At 48.8% G+C, this 17903-nt stretch overlaps 1 protein-coding gene across 3 annotated transcripts in view; it reads left to right on the top strand.

The window, feature by feature from the left end:
• Positions 1–595: 595 nt before the first annotated feature.
• The window catches only part of LOC140912512 (NACHT, LRR and PYD domains-containing protein 3-like), a 65403-nt gene continuing 48095 nt past the window's right edge, over positions 596–17903 (top strand). For all 3 annotated transcript variants that reach the window (XM_073347003.1, XM_073347002.1, XM_073347004.1), the window contains exons 1-3: positions 596–751; positions 15308–15404; positions 15988–16291. In XM_073347003.1, the coding sequence (XP_073203104.1) occupies positions 16009–16291 (283 nt within the window). In that variant the 5' untranslated portion in view covers positions 596–751; positions 15308–15404; positions 15988–16008. The remainder of the gene's footprint in view (positions 752–15307; positions 15405–15987; positions 16292–17903) is intronic.

The following is a 17903-nucleotide window of genomic DNA, read 5'->3' as shown; positions in this document are numbered from 1 at the left end:
TGGTCAGAGGGCGGGGAACAGGGGGGTTGAATGGGGGTGGGGTCCCGGGGGGCCAGTCAGGAAGGAGTGGGGGAGCTAGATGGGGCGGTGGAGGGCAGTCAGGGAGAGGGGTTCCGGGAACAGGGAGAAGGGGTGGTTGGATGGGGCAGGGGTCCCTGGGGGCAGTCAGGAAGGAGGGGGGGTTGGATGGGGCAGCAGGGGGCAGTCAGGGGCGGGGGTTCTGGGGACGGTCAGGGGACAGAGAGCAGGGGGGTTGGATGGGGCAGGAGTCCTGGGGGGGGGCGTCAGGGGGCTAGAAGTGTGTTGGGGGGGCCAGATAGGGGGCAGGGTCCAGGCCATGCCTGGCTGTTTGGGAAGACACGGCCTCCCCTAACCAGCCCTCCATACGATTTCCGAAACCTGATGCGGCCCTCAGGCCAAAAATTTGCCCATCCACATCTCTATTGTTAATGTTCCCTTTTGCTGGATGTTTACTAGGCATCTGCTTTGAGTGTAAGGCTTTTTGCTGCACTGTTTGTTCGAGCACTGTAGGGACAAAACAGTTCTGTTTCTTTAAACAGGGAAGGGGAGGAGAAAGGAGCTGAGCTGAGAGAGAGAGACAGGAAATAGGCAAGGAAGTCCTGCCAGGGTCTACATCTAGAGAGTGAAACTTCTTGAATTTCATCAGTTTGTGGGGATTTGCCCACTCATTTTGAGAGGAAGAAAAGCTGATTTTCGTTCCAACGGAACCAGTGCTCTTCAGTGCTGCAGGGTGAGCTCAGCATGCAAAATATTTCACTTGGCTGAAATCATGTTAGAGCAGGGTTTTTGTTCTGTAAAGATCAGCGACATCTCCTCTTGAGAGACGGGTGGGGGAGGTGCATCTCTGCGGAGGTCTCTAGAGTCCCTCCTGCAGGGGAGCAGAGGAGGTCTCAGGATTGTAGTCTTTCGTAGGTGTCTAAACCAGAAAGGAGAGGACTGGTCTGCCATTTCCTCTGCTTTTAGCAGCTGTGTGTGTGAGGGAGGGATCGAGACTGAGGAGGCGCTTGGGTGGGGCATGAGACAGAAGTGTGTGTGTGACAGAATGAGTCTGAGTGTAAGGTATGGGCTATAGATCAGAACTGTCCCAGGGGAGGTACCACCCTCCTGCCCATCATCAAGAACAGCTGAGAAAACCACAGGAGCCACTGGCCTGCTGTAGGGCACAGAGGGGCCATGAGGCAGCCTGGGGGATCTCTCCCTTTGCCAGGTGGAGACACATCCCCAGCCCTACTTAAGCTGTTTTGAAACTTCGGAGACTGGAACTGCTGCGGGCATCCTGTGGCTGTTTCCCCCCCGGCTGCTCACGGGCTTTAAGGGTCGGGGGTTATCTCTGGGAAGAGAAGGCAGATTTGGGGATTGTTGTTAAGGAGGTTGTTTAGAGAGGAAATAGAAACCAAAGAAGGAGCTAACTGAGGTGCCCTCCTTTCCCCAATCCCAATTCTGGACTAAAAGCTTCCTTTGCTGGAAATTCAGGCAGCTTTGAGACATAGATCCAAAACCCCCACAGGAAAATCACTCTGTGAATTACACAGCATAGATCACATGCCATGACATTTATGGACACTTAAATATTAACAACTGCTGAACGACGTACAGACCCAGCCTTAACTCCCATTTATACTGGTTTGTTTACATACATTACAGTCAGTGCATGAACTATGTAAGACAGGATTTAAAAAACAATCCATGTATATTTCACTCATTTTGGGGCAGACACTTTGGTTTATGTCTACATCTCTGAGGCTCCACTGAAGGAGCTACATAATGTTATGACTGGTGACCATGTGTCACTCTTACTTGGGCTGTGTTTCTTGGTGTGCCAATGGGCTGCTGCTCTTGGGGGGGATGGATCAAATGGGGGTGTTTTTTGGTTTCATAAATTCATAGACTTTTAAGGCCAGAAGGGACCATTAGATCATCTGGTCTGGCACCATTTGTTTGATTAAAGCAGATCTTCCGGAGAGGCCTCCAGCCTTGATCTGAAGACTGCAGGAGATGGAGAATCCACCATTTCCTTTGGTAGCTTGTTCCAATGGTTAAACACCCTCGCTGTTAGAAACTTGTGCCTTATTTCTAACTTGAATGTATCTGGCTTCAGTTTCCAATCATTGGTTCTTGCCATGATTTTATCTGCTCTGTTATGCAAGTATTTTCTGTGTGGAGACAACTTTGGGAGAGAGGGAGCTCTGTGGTCAGCCTGAGAGTTTGCTCTCTGCCATGGGCTCTGATTGAAGTCTGTTCTCTGGGAACTGGGCATTGGTGCTGGGCTGAGATTCCCAGAAGAAGGTTTTGCCCCACCTGCTGTGTGACCGTCTCATGCCAGGACTGGTGTGCATGTGAAAATAAAACAAGTTACACTTAAAGTGTACCCAGACTTTGCATCACTGACTTCTTCTCTATCGGAAACTGACCTGCAAGACCCTGGACATCTGCTACTGTTTAGCAGAGAGATGACACTGGTGTCAGAAGTTGGGACAACAATAGCAACATAAGGCTGGATTATATTTCAAACCTGCACATGAAGAGAAACCATTATGGACCGTTACTGATTTAATCCGTTCAGTGACAAGGTTTTGGAGGAGAAATCTAGCCCCAAAATAAAGGTGCAAGGCTGCTGTGCAGCTCCCTGAATCTATGGACTGGGCTAGTCCACAGTCCACTCATAACCGTTTCACAAGGGCTACTCGATCAGCATGTACAGGGTTGAAAGTAAGGGGGAGTGGGAGGGAGCTAAAAACAGAGGGCGAGCTCCCCCTCCATGGCTGGTGAGCTGATTCTCCTCCTGTTTCAATATACTTTAGCTTCTGTACATCGGCATCTCTCAGAAGTTGGAATCTATGTGCCTGCCTGGGATGGATCTGCTAAACAAGAGACTAATTCCCATCTTCCCCTGCACATCCCCTTCCTCCTGGCCTGCAGGGAGACACCCAGAGGGAACTGCATACAAAGTGTTGCAGCAGAACGCAGGCCACTGCAGTGAAGCAGGGCGTGACTGTCACGTGTTGCCGGCACCCAGTGCCGAGAGGCTGAACAACAGCTTGAGTTGGTTCGTTACCCGGTGTGCTACACCCAATAATCACAACGGGGTGGAGAAGCAGAAAAGTTTATTTGCAGCTGCAATAAGGTACAGGGAGAATAAGCCACATACAAAATAGTGACCCTGTAGGGCCCAGTAAGGACTGTTTCTTAAGGGGATTCCTGGGATATTTAAGGCTGCTTTGGCTGCTTTTTTAAACAATTTATATGCCCCTAAGGGGGCATCCCATCCTTCTGATTGGGTACAAGTGGGGGCATTTCTAACTGTGCCGTTCAAATTACACTCGCCATAGGGACCACTACAAACCCACCATTGGCTTGCTACATTGGAGATATTAACTGGACAGCAAGTTACATTTCCAAACCCCTTTTTTTGTGGTAAGATTATTTGTAAGGGTTTCCCTAAAAGGGGAGGAACCATTACACCCACACTGTTGGCCTCCCCTGTTGGTCTTTATCCAATACCCATCAGCCCACTGTGTAATAACACAGGAGCTCTTTCCCACAGGATGCCCATAGTGATCAGATTGGTTTCGGGTAAAACATAACACTCCCTCAGTGTGTACGGCAACTGAATACTCCTGGTCCTGATAGGTGGCCTGCTGTAAAGAGGTCTTATTCCAGAACGGTGAGTCCGTTCTTTCCTGCTCTTTGGTGGTGGCTAATTGTGCTAGGGTCAAGGGCAGCATGTCAAGGGGCATTCCCGTTTTGGGGGATAGTGGAGTTGGAGCACACACCCAGCAATCAGTCTGGTTTGTTAGCAACATGGTGCGCAAGCAAAACAAAGGAGTTATGCTCCCGATATGCACAGTTTGGAAATACCAATACAGAGAATAACAATGTTACCCAATTAATTATGACCAGAGTCTTCCCAACCCAGGATCTCCAGTACCTGGGTGGGCCCATTTTAGCATTAAAGTGCCCGCTATTTGTGTCTTTTAAACAGTAGTTTTAGCCCGAGATGGTCACTAGATGAGGAGTCAGCAGGTTGGACAGTCCACTGTCCTGCTGACGAGGGGGCGGTTACTGCCTTTAGACGAGAGTGATGGATCCAGTTCTTGTGTCCCTCGATCTTTGCCGCTGTATGGGAGATCAGCAGGACGCTATAGGGTCCTTTCCACTTTTCCTGGAGAGGCTCGTCTTTCCAGGTGCGAACAAACACAGAGTCACCGGGCTGTAAGGAGTGAACGGGAGAGTCCAAGGGGAGAGGCTGGGAATCCTTGGTATACCTGTGAAGAGACAAGAGAACAGCAGACAAGGAACACATATACTGTGACAAAAAACCATTACCCAACTCCCATTCCCCTGACAGAACCGGGGTGCCGTTCATAGGCCATGCCCTTCCAAACATAATTTCAAAGGGACTGAGCCCTAATCTACCCTTTGGGAGAACGCGGATACGGAGTAGGACGAGAGGCAAAGCATCAGGCCATCGCAGTGAGGCTTCTTGGCACACTTTTGAGAGATGCCGTTTAAGGGTCTGATTGGTCCGCTCCACTACCCCACTGGCTTGCGGTCTCCAGGGCGTATGGAGTTTCCAGGGGATCTGTAAGGCATGTGAGATGCTTTGAATGATTTTTGACGTGAAGTGTGTCCCATTGTCAGATTCCATCCACAGGGGGAGTCCAAAGCGAGGAATGATCTCCTTAACAAACTTGAGGGCCACTGTTCTGGCAGTGTAGTTACGGCATGGGAAGGCTTCTGGCCATCCGCTGAACCGATCCACTATAACCAGGAGATATTTGAACCCTTGGGTCCGGGGAAACTCAGTAAAGTCTATTTGCCACACTTGTCCGGGGCCCGGAGTGGGTTCTAGGGCAGCTGGTGGCACAGGATGTCCCGGTCGGGGGTTATTCTTTTGGCAGACTAAGCAGTCCGCTTGTACCTGGGCAGCCAGGGGTCGGAGTCCGGAAGTGATAAAGTATTTTCCCATTAGCTGGATAAGTGCTTCCCTGCCAGCATGAGTGGTTTGATGTAGTTTCTGCAGCACTGGCCGGATTAGGCCCTTTGGTAAGAGGACCTTCCCTTCTGGGGAATGGAGCCATCCCTCCTTTCACAACAGCATAACCCGCCCTCCTTTGCCCATTTATTACAGTACGGCTACCATCAGTGTACCACTCATAATCTGCATTTGGGAGGGGTACATCCTTTAAATCCAGACGGCTGGAGTACTGGACATCTATGATCTCTAAACAGTTATGTTTCTGTTCCTCTGTTTCTGGCAAGAGAGTGGCTGGGTTAAGGGAGGGGCAAGGCTGTAGGGTGACTTCAGAGTTCTCTAACAGCTTAGCCTGGTACCGAGCAATTCGAGCCTGGGTGAGCCAAAGCCCTCCCTTTGCATCCAATAAGGCTCGGACCATATGGGGAGTATAGATTTGCATAACCCCTCCCAATGTTAGCTTCTCGGCTTCCTCAAACAATAGGGCTGTAGTTGCGACCGCCCGTAAACATGCCGGCCAACCCTTTGCAACCTGATCCAGTTGCTTAGAAAAATAAGCCACAGGATGTCTCCATGCTCCTATCAGCTGTGTGAGCACTCCTAGGACCACCCCCCTTCGTTCATGTACATACAACTGAAACGGCTTAGAGAGATCCGGCAGGTCCAGAGCTGGGGCTTCCATCAATTTTCTTTTCAGGATTTTAAATGCCCTGTCAGCCTCTGGGGTCCAATAGAAGGGGTAGATCCACTCCTTTTACACAGTCGTACAGGGGTTTAGCCCACAGTTCAAACTCTGGGATCCATATTCTGCAAAAGCCTGCCATACCCAGAAATGCCCTGAGCCGCTTACAATTATTTGGAGAGGAACTTGACAGATAGATTCCTTTCTTTTTTTTTTCGCTTGAACGCTGACGCTCCCCTTGCCTTAGCTGTAACCTGATCCCTCTCCACCTCAGACAACAGGGTTCTCAGGAGGATATTACAGTCGTCTCAATCGGCTTGTGACTACTGAGGCACCCCTCAAAGACTGAAATAAACCTGCTTGCGTTCGTTGAGAATTCCCCAGCCTGTGTTTTAAAAGCTGCTAAGTCTATTGGATTGAATGGCACATGGGTATACACTTGCATAGTGGTAGCCTGACGTCCGTCTGCCCCTGGGCAAGCCACAACAGTCTCGGTAAGCAAAGGATAGAGTCCCACCAAGGGGGCAATCTCTGTAACCCGAGGCATCCTACCCTTATACGGTGGGGATGTGGGGGCCGAAGGGGACACCGGCTTTGCCATTACAGTGGGGGTGGGGGTCTGGGGACTAACATTAGCTGCTACCGAACCAGTCGGAGTCAGATTACAGCGCTGTAAAATATCTGGTTGAGTACATAAAGTCAGAAACAAATGCGCATACATATGTTCATTTCATTTCCTTGTTCTCTGACAGAACAGGAGTATCTGAAGGATCATGTTGTAATTAATTGACCCTCCTGGTGGCCACCACTCCTGGTCCTCTAGTTGATATTGAGGCCAGTCAACTGTACAGAATCGTTTTAATTGGCTCTTAGTCATCGGATCCGCACCAAATACCTTCCAGTTTGCTAGAATGCACTCTAGGGGCGTACACCGTGCCCTAACCTAACCTTACGTTCAATATTTTCATCAATGACCTGGAAGTGAATATAAAATCACAGCTGATTAAAAATTTGCAGATGGGCCAAAGATTGGAGTGGTGACTAATGATGAAGATAAGGCACTCACACAGAGCAATCTGGGTTACTTGGTAAGCTGTGTCCATTCAAGCAAAGTGCATTTTAATACAGCCAAATGCCAGTTCACACATCGTGGATCAAAGAGTGCAGCCATGCCTACAAAATGGGGGTAGGGGTCTGTATCCCAAAAGCAGTGACTCTGAGAAGGGTTTAGGGATCATAGAGAACAGACAACTCCACTTGAGCTCCCAGGCAGTGCTGTAGCAAAAGGGCTGATGTGAGTTCTGGATGTCTGAACAGGGAGGTGATTTTACCTCTGTTTATGGTACTGGTGGGACTGATACTAGAAAATTGTGTACAGTTCTGCTGTCCATACTTTTAAGAGAATGTTGAAAATTTGGAGAGGATGCAGAGAAGAGCCACAAAAAATGATCTGAGGCCTCAGTGTACTTCGCTTAATTGAACAGGCCACGAGGTGACTTGATTATGGTGTTTAAAGTACCTTCATGGAGAGAAAATATCAGGCATTAAAGGACTCTAACTCTGGAAGGCATAACAAAAACCAGTGGCTGGAAGTTAAAGCCAGACAAATTTAAATGAGAAATAAGGCACAAATTTCTAACAGGGAGGGCAGTAACCATTAGAACAAGGTGATACTGCTCCTTAACAGTAGGCCTCTATGGGCTAGGTTGGGGCCTGGCTCCAGTAGAACTCCCCAGGCTAGGGTTAGGGTTACCAAGAGTAGGGATTCCATGGATCAGGTTAGGCCTGAGGTTGGTAGGACTCCCCAAGCTAGGGTTATGGTTGCCAGGGGAGGAGGTCCCTGGGCTACAGTGAGAAGTGCAGCCAATAGGGATCCCCAGACTAGGGCTAAATTTACTACAGCTAGGGCTGCCTTGAGTAGGGTTAAGGCTTCGATGTGTAGGCCTCTCCAGGCTAGGTTTAGGCCTGCGGTGAGTAGGGCTTCCCAGGCGAGGCTTAGGGTGACCAAAAGTAAGGCTCCCTGGGGTCAGTTTAGGCCTGGTGTTGGTAGGAATCCTGGGCTCACGGTTAGGATTGAACAAGTCTTGGGGTGCCTGGAGTCTGCCAACACTTTAGACTGTTAGGGCTCCTTGGCCTGGGTTAGAGTCACTAAGGGTAGGGCTCCCTGGGACGGCATTAGGGTAAATTATGGTAGGGTTACCATATTTGAACTTTCAAAAAAGAGGACACTTCATGGGGGGGCTAGCCCCGCCCTGCCCCCCAGCCACTCCCTCCCACTTCCCACCCCCTGACTGCCCCCCACAGAACCCCCAACCCATCCAACCCCCCTGATCCTTGTCCCCTGATCACCCCCTCCCAGGACCCCTGCCCCTAACCGACCCCCTGGACCCCACCCCCTATCTAAGCCTCCCTTCTCCTTGTCCCCGACTGCCCGCTCCTGAGACCCCCCCAACCCTAACTGCCCCCCTAGAATCCCACCCCCTACCTGTCCCCTGACTGCCCCTACCCCTCTCCACACCCCCGCTCCCTGACAGGCCCCACCCAGAACCCCCAACCTATCCAACCCCCCTGCTCCCTGTCCCCTGACTGCCCCCCCCAGAACCCCCGACCCATCCAACCCCCCCCACCCCTGACTGCCCCTACCCCTCTCCACACCCCCGCTCCCTGACAGGCGCCCCCTCCCCCAGAACCCCCAACCCATCCAACCCCCCTTGCTCCCTGTCCCCTGACTGCCCCCCCAGAACCCCGGACCCATCCAACCCCCCCTGCCCCTGACTGCCCCTACCCCTCTCCACACCCCCGCCCCCTGACAGCCCCCCCCAGAACCCCCAACCCATCCAACCCCCCCTGCTCCCTGTCCCCTCTGCCCCTCCCCCAGAACCCCCGACCCATCCAACCCCCCCGCCCCTGACGGCCCCTACCCCTCTCCACACCCCCGCTCCCTGACAGGCCCCCCCCAGAACCCCCAACCTATCCAACCCCCCTGCTCCCTGTCCCCTGACTCCCCCCCAGAACCCCCGACCCATCCAACCCCCCCCGCCCCTGACTGTCCCTACCCCTCTCCACACCCCCGCTCCCTGACAGGCGCCCCCTCCCCCAGAACCCCCAACCCATCCAACCCCCCTTGCTCCCTGTCCCCTGACTGCCCCCCCAGAACCCCCGACCCATCCAACCCCCCCTGCCCGTGACTGCCCCACCTCTCTCCACACCCCAGCTCCCTGACAGGCGCCCCCCCAGAACCCCCAACCCATCCAACACCCCCTGCTCCCTGTCCCCTGACTGCCCCCTGGGATTGCATGCCCCTTCTCCAACTCCCTGGCCCCCTTACTGCGCCGCTTAGAGCAATGCGTCTGGCTCCGTGCAGAGCCGCTGCCAGATACGCTGCTGCGCTCCCCCACCCCGAATGCTGCCGGTGCGGCGTGCTGAGGCTGCAGGGGTGGGGCTCTGGCTGCTGGAGGCCCCGATGTGAGCGGCTCAATCCTGCCCGGCCGCCCTATCAGCAACGTCACGCTCTGCATTGGGAAGGAAATCCCAGACCTTTTTAGATTTTTTACAAATTCCTCCTAGATGGCTATTTAAAAACCAAAAAGCCGGACATGCCCGGGAAAATCCAGACATATGGTAACCCTAATAATGGTAGGCCTCTCCGGGCTAAGTTTAGGGCCCAGTGGGGCTTCCCGGGCTACTAAGAGTAGGGATCCCCGGGCTAGGATTAGGCCTGGGGTCTGTAGGGCTTCCTGGGCTAGGGCTAGGGCTACTAACAGTAGGCATCTCCACGGTGGGTTTAGGTCTGTGGTCAGTAGGGTTGTCTGTGTTAGGGTTATATGGATTAGGGATTGGGTCCCATAGGGATCCTCTGGATAAAGTAAGGTTAAAAAGCCTCTGGCTCCCTAGATTAGAGTTGGGGTTACTAAGTGGTTCTCCGGCGTAGGATTAGGTTAGTAAAGCTAAAGATCCCTGGGCTAGGTTTAGGTCTTTGGCCAGTAGGGATCGTCAGTCTAGGGTTATGGTTACAAACAGTAGGCTGTGATGTTATTGACTTGAACTGGGACCGTATAAAACATTGTTGCAACCAAGGTCCTGTAGTCGCACCAAATCTTATATAAAGGGGGTCAAATGAGGTGTCTAAGACAAGGTTATGATTTGCTGATTATGATTATGCTATCTGTGTATGTGTATCATTTTTATAGTTGAAGTTTTGAATATTGGCTCTATACTGTCTGTATTTCAAACTTATGCTATGCTTCTGGCTGACACCCCAGACAAGTTGGTTTCAGCTCTGCCTAGCCTGTTTGATGGCTCATTAAGGACCATCAGCTATACAACTGACGCATTGAGAGAAGGCAGACACGCCTTGGGACTCAGCAAGGTATGCAAGGACATGCCTATGGACAGAACGCTGAGGTTTTTCCATGCCATGTGATGGATAGCTTGTCTTTGGAACAAAGAAAGAAAGACCACATGGCAAGAGAACTTAAGGTCACATAGGCCTCTAAGGGTAGTGTTAGGCCTGGGATCGATAGTGCTCCCCCGATTACGGCTACTAAGGGTAGGGCTCTCTGTCCTAGGGTTTGGCCTGTGGCTAATAGGTATTTAGCATTACTAAGGATTGGGTTCCTGGGCTAGTGTTAGGCTTAGAAAGAGTAGGTCTCTCTGGGCCAGGACTGATAGGGTTCCCAGGCTAGAGTTGGGTAACAAGGGGTAGGTCTCAGACGGTTATAAAGGGTAGGGTTCACTGGGCCAGGGTTATTCCTGTGGCTGGTAGAGCTCCTCAGGCTAGGGATAGGCCTCGGTGGATAGCAGAGGGCTGGGGTTTGGGTTAGAAAGGCTCCCAGGGTCAGACTTGGGCCTGGAGCTGGTAGGGCTCCCTGGTTTAGGGTTACCAAGTATAGGGTTCTTTGGGCTAGGATTAGTTCTCAGACTGGTCGGGCTCCCTGAGCTAGGGTTAGGGATACAAAGTGTGGGGCTCCCCAGTCTAGGGTTAGGCCTGGAGACAGTATGGCTCCCTGAGTTAGGTTTAAGGTTGGAAAGGATAGGGCCTCCCAGCTGGGGTTACATCTAGGGGCTGTACGGTTTCCTGGGCTAGTGTTAGGGTTATGGGGAGAGGGCTCTACGAACTAGTGTTAGACCTCAGGCTGGTAGAGCATCCCATGATATGGTTAGGCTTATAAAGGGTACAGCTCCCCCGGCTAGGGTTAGTCCAGCATACTAGGTGGCGAAATGCTTATCTATCCAGTTAGAGATGCCAACGACATGGGTTTGGGGTGAGCCCCTTCCTTCCCTCAGAGACAAGCTCCTAAGTTGGGCTTCAGGGAGATGCCTATCTCTGCTTAGAGATCCACGAATGGGAGTCAGGCAGTTCAGGCACCTAAGAAGTTTCTTGAGGGAGCTAGCTAGGTGTCTGCCTTGCTCTACATAGAACAACCAGAGGAGGAAGTGGTGCTGTCTCTCTTATAACTTTTAGGCTAGTGGTTAGAGCACTTATCTGGGATGTGTGAGACCCAGGTTACTTTCCACCCTCTTTGTGAGAGGGGGAGTAAAGATTTGAACAGTGTCTTCCATCTTTCAGGAGAACACTCTAACTACTGAGCTATGGGATATTCTGAGGGGGCTTTCTCTCTATCTCTCCTCTTGAAGCTGTTCCACAGTGGATAAATAATGAGTGATTGGGACTGGGGGGTCTCCAATCTCCTAGGTGGGTGCCCTAACCACAGAGCCATTCACAGTTGCTCTCTCTGGCCTAATGACTGTTCTACTGTTGATACATACTTAAATAGTCAATAGTGATTTTGGGTGCCCAACTTGAGATATATGACAAGATCCTAATTTTCAGAAAGTACTACCCTCTGAAAATCAGGACCCTTCAATGTGTCCCAATTATGCTTTCAAAAATCACTGGTTACTTTGAAAATCTTGTCCTCAGAGCCTAAAAAACCAGGATATTACAGTATTGACTTTCTCCGGCTAAGCATGGCAACAGAGCAGTGTCTGCTGTTGTCTATAGGACCCTGGCCTCATTTGTTGCAGAAGCTGGAATTTGTATTGTGAACGAAGCATTTTATTATAGGAAGAGAAAAGATGATGTCATGGTTAAGGCAGCTGAATGCTGTCCAGGAAAGCTAGATTATATCCCTGCCTCTGCCAGAATTCCCATGTGAGGCCAGCAAGTCATTTTAAATCAAAGTGCTCACAGCTGGCCATAAATTGTGTGTTCCTCATTTTCTGGGTGTCCGGCATGAGGCACCTGGACCAGTTTTACAGAAGTGCTCAGCCCTCACAATTACATCTGAAGTCGACTGGAGCTGTACTTTGAATGTATGAAGTGCTGTACAATGCTCTGTACTTTGGAACAATCAGGCCCTAGGTGTCCCAAGCTGAACAACTAAAATTAATGGATACTCCTGACAGTCTAATCTCTCTGTGCTTCAGTTCCCCAGTTGTAAAATGGGGATAATAATAACCCCTCACCTCACAGGAAAGTTGCAAAGATAAATTAATTCATGTTTTTAATTCCTCAGATACAAAGGTGAGAGCACCATAGAAACACCCAGAAAGAAATTAATTCTGAATGGGGTGTGTTGCATAAGGCCTGAGGCCACACATTGATTCAGGAGGATAAAAATAAATACTAACTGCCCGCTCACTGAATGAGGCACAGGTCCCGTGGAAAGACTAAAGACTGTATCGTGGTGCACTTGCTCAAGGGAGCAGGATTCAGGTGGCACAGCCAGCCTTAGTTCTGGCATTTCCTAACTTTTGGTTGCTTGACTTTGCAACCGTAATGTTCTTTAATGTAGGTTTTTTTGAGGTGTAAGAGCCATTTTTCTAAAGGAGATGTCCTGGGGAGTTTGTCTGGGCTAAAGGCTGCAGTAGGAGACTAAGCCGAGATAGGGACCATAGCATCCATGTCACTTTCCTCAACAGATGGATGTCTCTAGGGCAACACTTATGATAGTCACTCTGTGTGCAGGGCTGATGCAAGCAAATCTAGGCCCCCTGTGACCCCACTCTTTAGGGACCCATATATATATATATAGTGGGTGAAAGACCATATGCAAAGAATAGTTATCGATGGCTTGCTATCAAACAGGGTGGGCGTATCATAGGAGTCAGTCCTGGGTCCAGTACCAGATAATATTTTCATTAATGACTTGGATAATGAAGTGCCTTATGAAATCTGTGGATGACACCATGGCTAGAGGGGTGGCGAACACTTTGGAGGACAGGATTTAGAATTCAAAATCACCTTGCCAATTTGGAGAATTCATCTGAAATCAACAAGATGAAATTCAGTAAAGACAAGCACAAAGTAGTACACTGAGGAAGGAAAAATCAAATGCACAGCTACAAAATGGGAAATGACTGGCTACGTGGTAATGGGGGTTACAGTGGATCACAAATTGAATATCAGTCAGCAATGTGATGCAGTTGCGAAAAAGGCTAATATGTTTCTGGGGTGTATTAACAGGCGTGTCATATGCAAACCATGGGGGAGGTAACTGTTCTGCTGTACTTGGCACTGATGAGGCTTCAGATGGAGTACCGTGAACAGTTGTGGATGCCACATTTTAGGAAAGATGTGGCTAAACTGGAGAGGTTCCAGAGGAGAGCAACAAAAATGATAAAAGGTTTACAAAACCTGAGCTATGAGGAAAGGCTAAAAAAACTCTGGAAGTTTCAGGCTGGTCTACGCTGAGAAATGAGGTTGATCCAGCTACATTGCATAGGGGTGTGACAAAGCCACACCCCTGAGCAATGTAGTTAAGCCGACCTAATCCCAGATGTAGACCAGCACAAGGTCAACGAAAGAATTCTTCCATTGACCTAGCTATCCTCTCTCAAGGAGGTGGATTTACTACAGCGACGGGAGCCTCCTCTAGTCATTGTAGATAGCGTTTAAACCGAAGCGCTGCAGCTGTGCCACTGTAGCATTTTAAGTGTAGACATAGTCTTGGTCTTGAGAAAAGAAGTCTGGGAGGGGAGGGGGACCTGATAACAATCTTCAAATTATTAAGGGCTGTTATAAAGGGAACAGAAATCAATTGTACTCTCTGTCCACAGAAGGTAGGACAGGTAATAAGGGGCTTAATCTGCAGCAAGGGAAATTTAGGTTAGATATTGGGAAAAACTCTCTATAAGGGTTGTTAAACACTGGAATAGGCCTCCAGGAGAGGTTGTGGAATCCTTGTCATTGGAGGCTTTGAAGAACAGATCAGACAAATGCTTGCAGGGACGGTCTAGGTTTATTGGTACTGCCTCAGTGCAGGGGGCTGGACTAGATGACCTCTCAAGATCCCTTTGCAGCCCTACATTTGAGGTTTTTAAGGTCAGGCTTGACAAAGCCCTGGCTGGGATGATTTAGTTGGGGATTGGTCCTGCTTTGAGCAGGGGGTTGGACTAGATGACCTCCTGAAGTCCCTTCCAACCCTGATATTCTATGATTTGTATGATTCTATGATATGGGCCACCTCGTTGCATTCTTCCCAGACCCTGTGTCGTTTCCAAGATGTGAACTGTCCTTTGGCCAGATCCGCAGCTGGTGTCATCAAGGATGGCTCATTGACATCCACAGAGCTGTGCTGACCTATGTCTACAGAGGATCTGGTACCTTGTCGTAAAACCAGGCAGAAACCACCCTCTGTGCTTCCATCTTAAAAGGGTTGAGGCTAGCAGATCCCTTGTCACCATTTTTCTCATTTCTCTGCTGAAATGAACGGCTGATGTCCTGCTTCCACTTTTCCATTGGGACATGGGCTTTGGGGAGCTGCAAATGAATATAACAAACTTGAGAAATTCTCAAAATAAGAACACAAAGCCTCAAATGGTGCCACTGGGGTGTGAGCTAGTGGGGTGGGGGTTTTGCACCCCAAGTGGAATTGCTTATTTGATCTTCGAGGGAATAAAGAGGATTGCCCCAGAAAGACAGCGGTGATAAAGAATCTCACAGGGGTGTATCAGCAATTCCTCCTCCCTCTCTCCATTTATCAAGCAGCAACTTCTTCCTGAGTCACTGGGAAAGTGACTTGTAAAGCTGTTCCAGGTTCACTTTTTCAGCTTATGCTATTCCTGGCCCATGAAGGTCCACTTCTGCTTCCTTTATTTTTTTCCAAACCCCTCTTTCTCATGCTGTTTTAAAACTAAAAATAGTGGTAATGTTCCACCTCAGGAAAACACGAGTGAGAAGGACTTCAGCCCCACTGTCTGCTGAGATCATTGAGCAAATACTCAGTCATGACCCTTTTTATAGGTTGTTTGTTTTGATTAGACTTGCTACTTGCTTGGTTAAAGCTACTACATTATTTTCTCCCAACGCAGAATATGAGGGCAGGTGAAAAAAGATGAACAAGTTCATGGAGTCTGTGGTGTAAATAGATCACTGGAAAAGTTTTGCCAGTTGTTGATGCCAAAGGAGTGGAGCCAAAAGACAAACTTCCAGAAGGAATAAAAACCAAGAAGAGGTTTTATATCTATAAAAAATCACCAGGAAGGTTTAGAACCTTACTTGCTGTCCTATGAGGAACTGTTCTAGAAATTCAAAAAGCTTTGAAGATTAGCTTTAACTGGAGATGTTTCTGTTTCTCTTTGTTGTGGAAATAAACTTTGAGCAAATTCCCTGTTCTTCTTTCTAGATGCCCTGTGCATCTGTGGTCGAGCATCAAGAAGACTAAGAGAAACAACTCTAATTAGGGACAACCGTTATTGTTTGCAGTAGCTTTCTGGCAAATGGTAAGTACGTCACTCTTTTGGGATGGGCTAATTTTGATCGGAACTAGTTAGTTTATAGGTTCAGGTTGTGGGGCCTGATCACTGTCAGAAATTAGCACAGGTACCTTTTACCTGGTGTGCTCTGCTATGCAAAAAACCTCCTGAGGTCATCACAAGCTAGCACTGGGTCTCAGTACACGGGGCCTGATTCCCCAGGGCTGTGATGTGCAGATTCCAGACTGAGTGGTTGTTTTCTGAAATGTAATTAATTTAGGGGATCCCAACCTTGCATTTTGAAATTCATTTGGGTGATAATTACTATTATTATTATTTTATTTTATTATAGCACCTTTCATCCTAAAACCTCAACAGGCTTTACCAATGCTGGCTAAGCTGCACAACAGCCCTGTGAGTTTGAGGAGTATGATTATCTCTATTCTACAGATGGAGAGACTGAGGCACAGAGAGACCAAGTCCAGTGAGCCATTTATGAGGAAAAGCACCCAGGAGTTATGTGCCCCGGTGATCTACTTTCGCCACTAGATCGCACTTGCTTTCTCTACCATATCACTTATTAATAATGGGACTTTTCATTGTATTTTAGCTCATTTCCTGATATCCAGTGATGGGAAACCAAAGCAGCAGAATCAGTGATCTGCTCGTACGTGCCCTTGACAACCTTTCTCAGGGAGACTTCAAAAGATTTAAAGACAAACTATCACACTCTGCCCTTAAGGGGAAAGGTAACATCCCTCAAGGTTGTCTGGACAATGCCGACAGGACAGATACAAAGAACCTCCTGATGAAATTCTATGGTGGAGAGGCTGCAGTAGATGTAACCATAGACGTTTTCACTCAGATCAATCTCCGAGATTCTGCTGCTAAACTCAAAGAAGGAAAAGAGAAAGGTAAGAAACCTATAGCCACTTTAAAACCTGGGAGTCTCCTCCTGGAATATGCCCCAGGCCAGCATCAATAGAAGCAGAAGGAGAAACAACAGGCTGATGGCACAAATGCCAAATTCTAAATCTCAGCAGGAAGCCAGGGGACAATAAGCAGGGATGCCAGTGGTGGGCCAGATGCTCAAACTTTATTTCCAAAGCTGTTTTTCATTAAGGAAACAAATTCAGTGCAATACAAACAGCCAGGTAGCCAGCAAACCTAGAGAGCTGCGGTTCCAAAGACTCCAGGCCGCTTTTCAGTGTCTCACAGGACTGTAAGTGCCAGTGGGGAGCCACTCTTTAGTGCAGCAATGTTAGAATCCATGTGCTCTGTGATGGAGCTAAACTCAACCCTGTTACAGTCATTCCTGTTCCTCTCCCCTGTTCCCCACGGTGACAGTGGAGCTCAGCTGGGTTGGTTCTGGTGGGGTCCCTGGGATGGAACGCTCCAGGGCTGGCAGCGGGGCTCTCCCTAGAGGCCTTTGGAACTCTCTGACCTGGACAGTCCCCCAGGGGGAGAGTTTAGCTGCCTCCAGAGCACAATGCAGGGAGCATTTTGTTGGTTTAGTCTGTGAGCTCTTTCAGGCAGGATTTGTCTTTTTCTTATGTGTGTGCACAGAACCTAGTACAATGGGGCCCTGATCACCAACTGGGGCTCTAGATCCTACCAGCACATAGTAATATTCTATAGGTTTTAGTTTACTTTTGACGAGCATCTGTTAATAACTAAGTTAGGGGAATAAAATATCCTCTTTCCACCCCACAAAAGATAAAGTAAATTGTTTTCAAACTTATTTTTGTAAAATAACATCTGATTGGGCAATGAGCATTATATGAATAATTGAATATAGTAAAAACTATACTACCCTCCAAACCAGTAGTTCCATCTTGATTATAATTGTCCCAAATAAAAATCTCTCTGCTTCCCTCTGTGTCTGTCTTAGTTCCCGAGGTTTGGAAAGGCTCTCATGAGCCATCTAGTCCACCTCCTGCACTAGGGCAGAATTGACGTGGGCCCTTTAATTGTTCAGCCTATTCTGCTTAGAAACATGGCTGCTTGGAAGAAGACTCCCTCTCTTTACAAATGCGCCTGAATAACTCTGCCCCAATTTAAGTTGTTCTGTTTTCCTGATGATGTGGCCTGCTCATTATGTAAAGTGCAGACCAATCCAGAACAGAAACAGACAGAGAGAGGTCACACAAACACAACGCCTCTTGCTGTATTCCACAAACAGAACTTCATAAAGTGACTGATAACTACATGGTAAATTACCTAAGAACATTGGGTTCCTGCTTTTTCATTTGGATCCTTTGCTGGAACAAACACCTTTCCAGATCATACTTTCAGCACAGGGTTTCCTTATTATTTTTTAGTCTCGGGAATATCATGAATTCAGCAGTAAGGCTACCTACTGCCAAAGGCAACAGATTTCAGTGGTGACTGTGGTAATAGCACCGGAGGTGAAGAGCAATCCCTATGGTTTAATGGGCAGCAGCCAGCATCAGTCCCCAGGAAATGCCTTTGTGTTGCTGCTGAAATACTTTAAGACAAAACAAGACAAATGCACACAAAGGGGGG

The sequence above is a fragment of the Lepidochelys kempii genome, chromosome 6 (genome assembly GCF_965140265.1).
Source record: "Lepidochelys kempii isolate rLepKem1 chromosome 6, rLepKem1.hap2, whole genome shotgun sequence".
NCBI classification, from domain to species: Eukaryota; Metazoa; Chordata; order Testudines; family Cheloniidae; genus Lepidochelys; species Lepidochelys kempii.
Note: the sequence above shows the minus strand (reverse complement) of the source record. Positions and strands in the feature narration are given on the sequence as shown.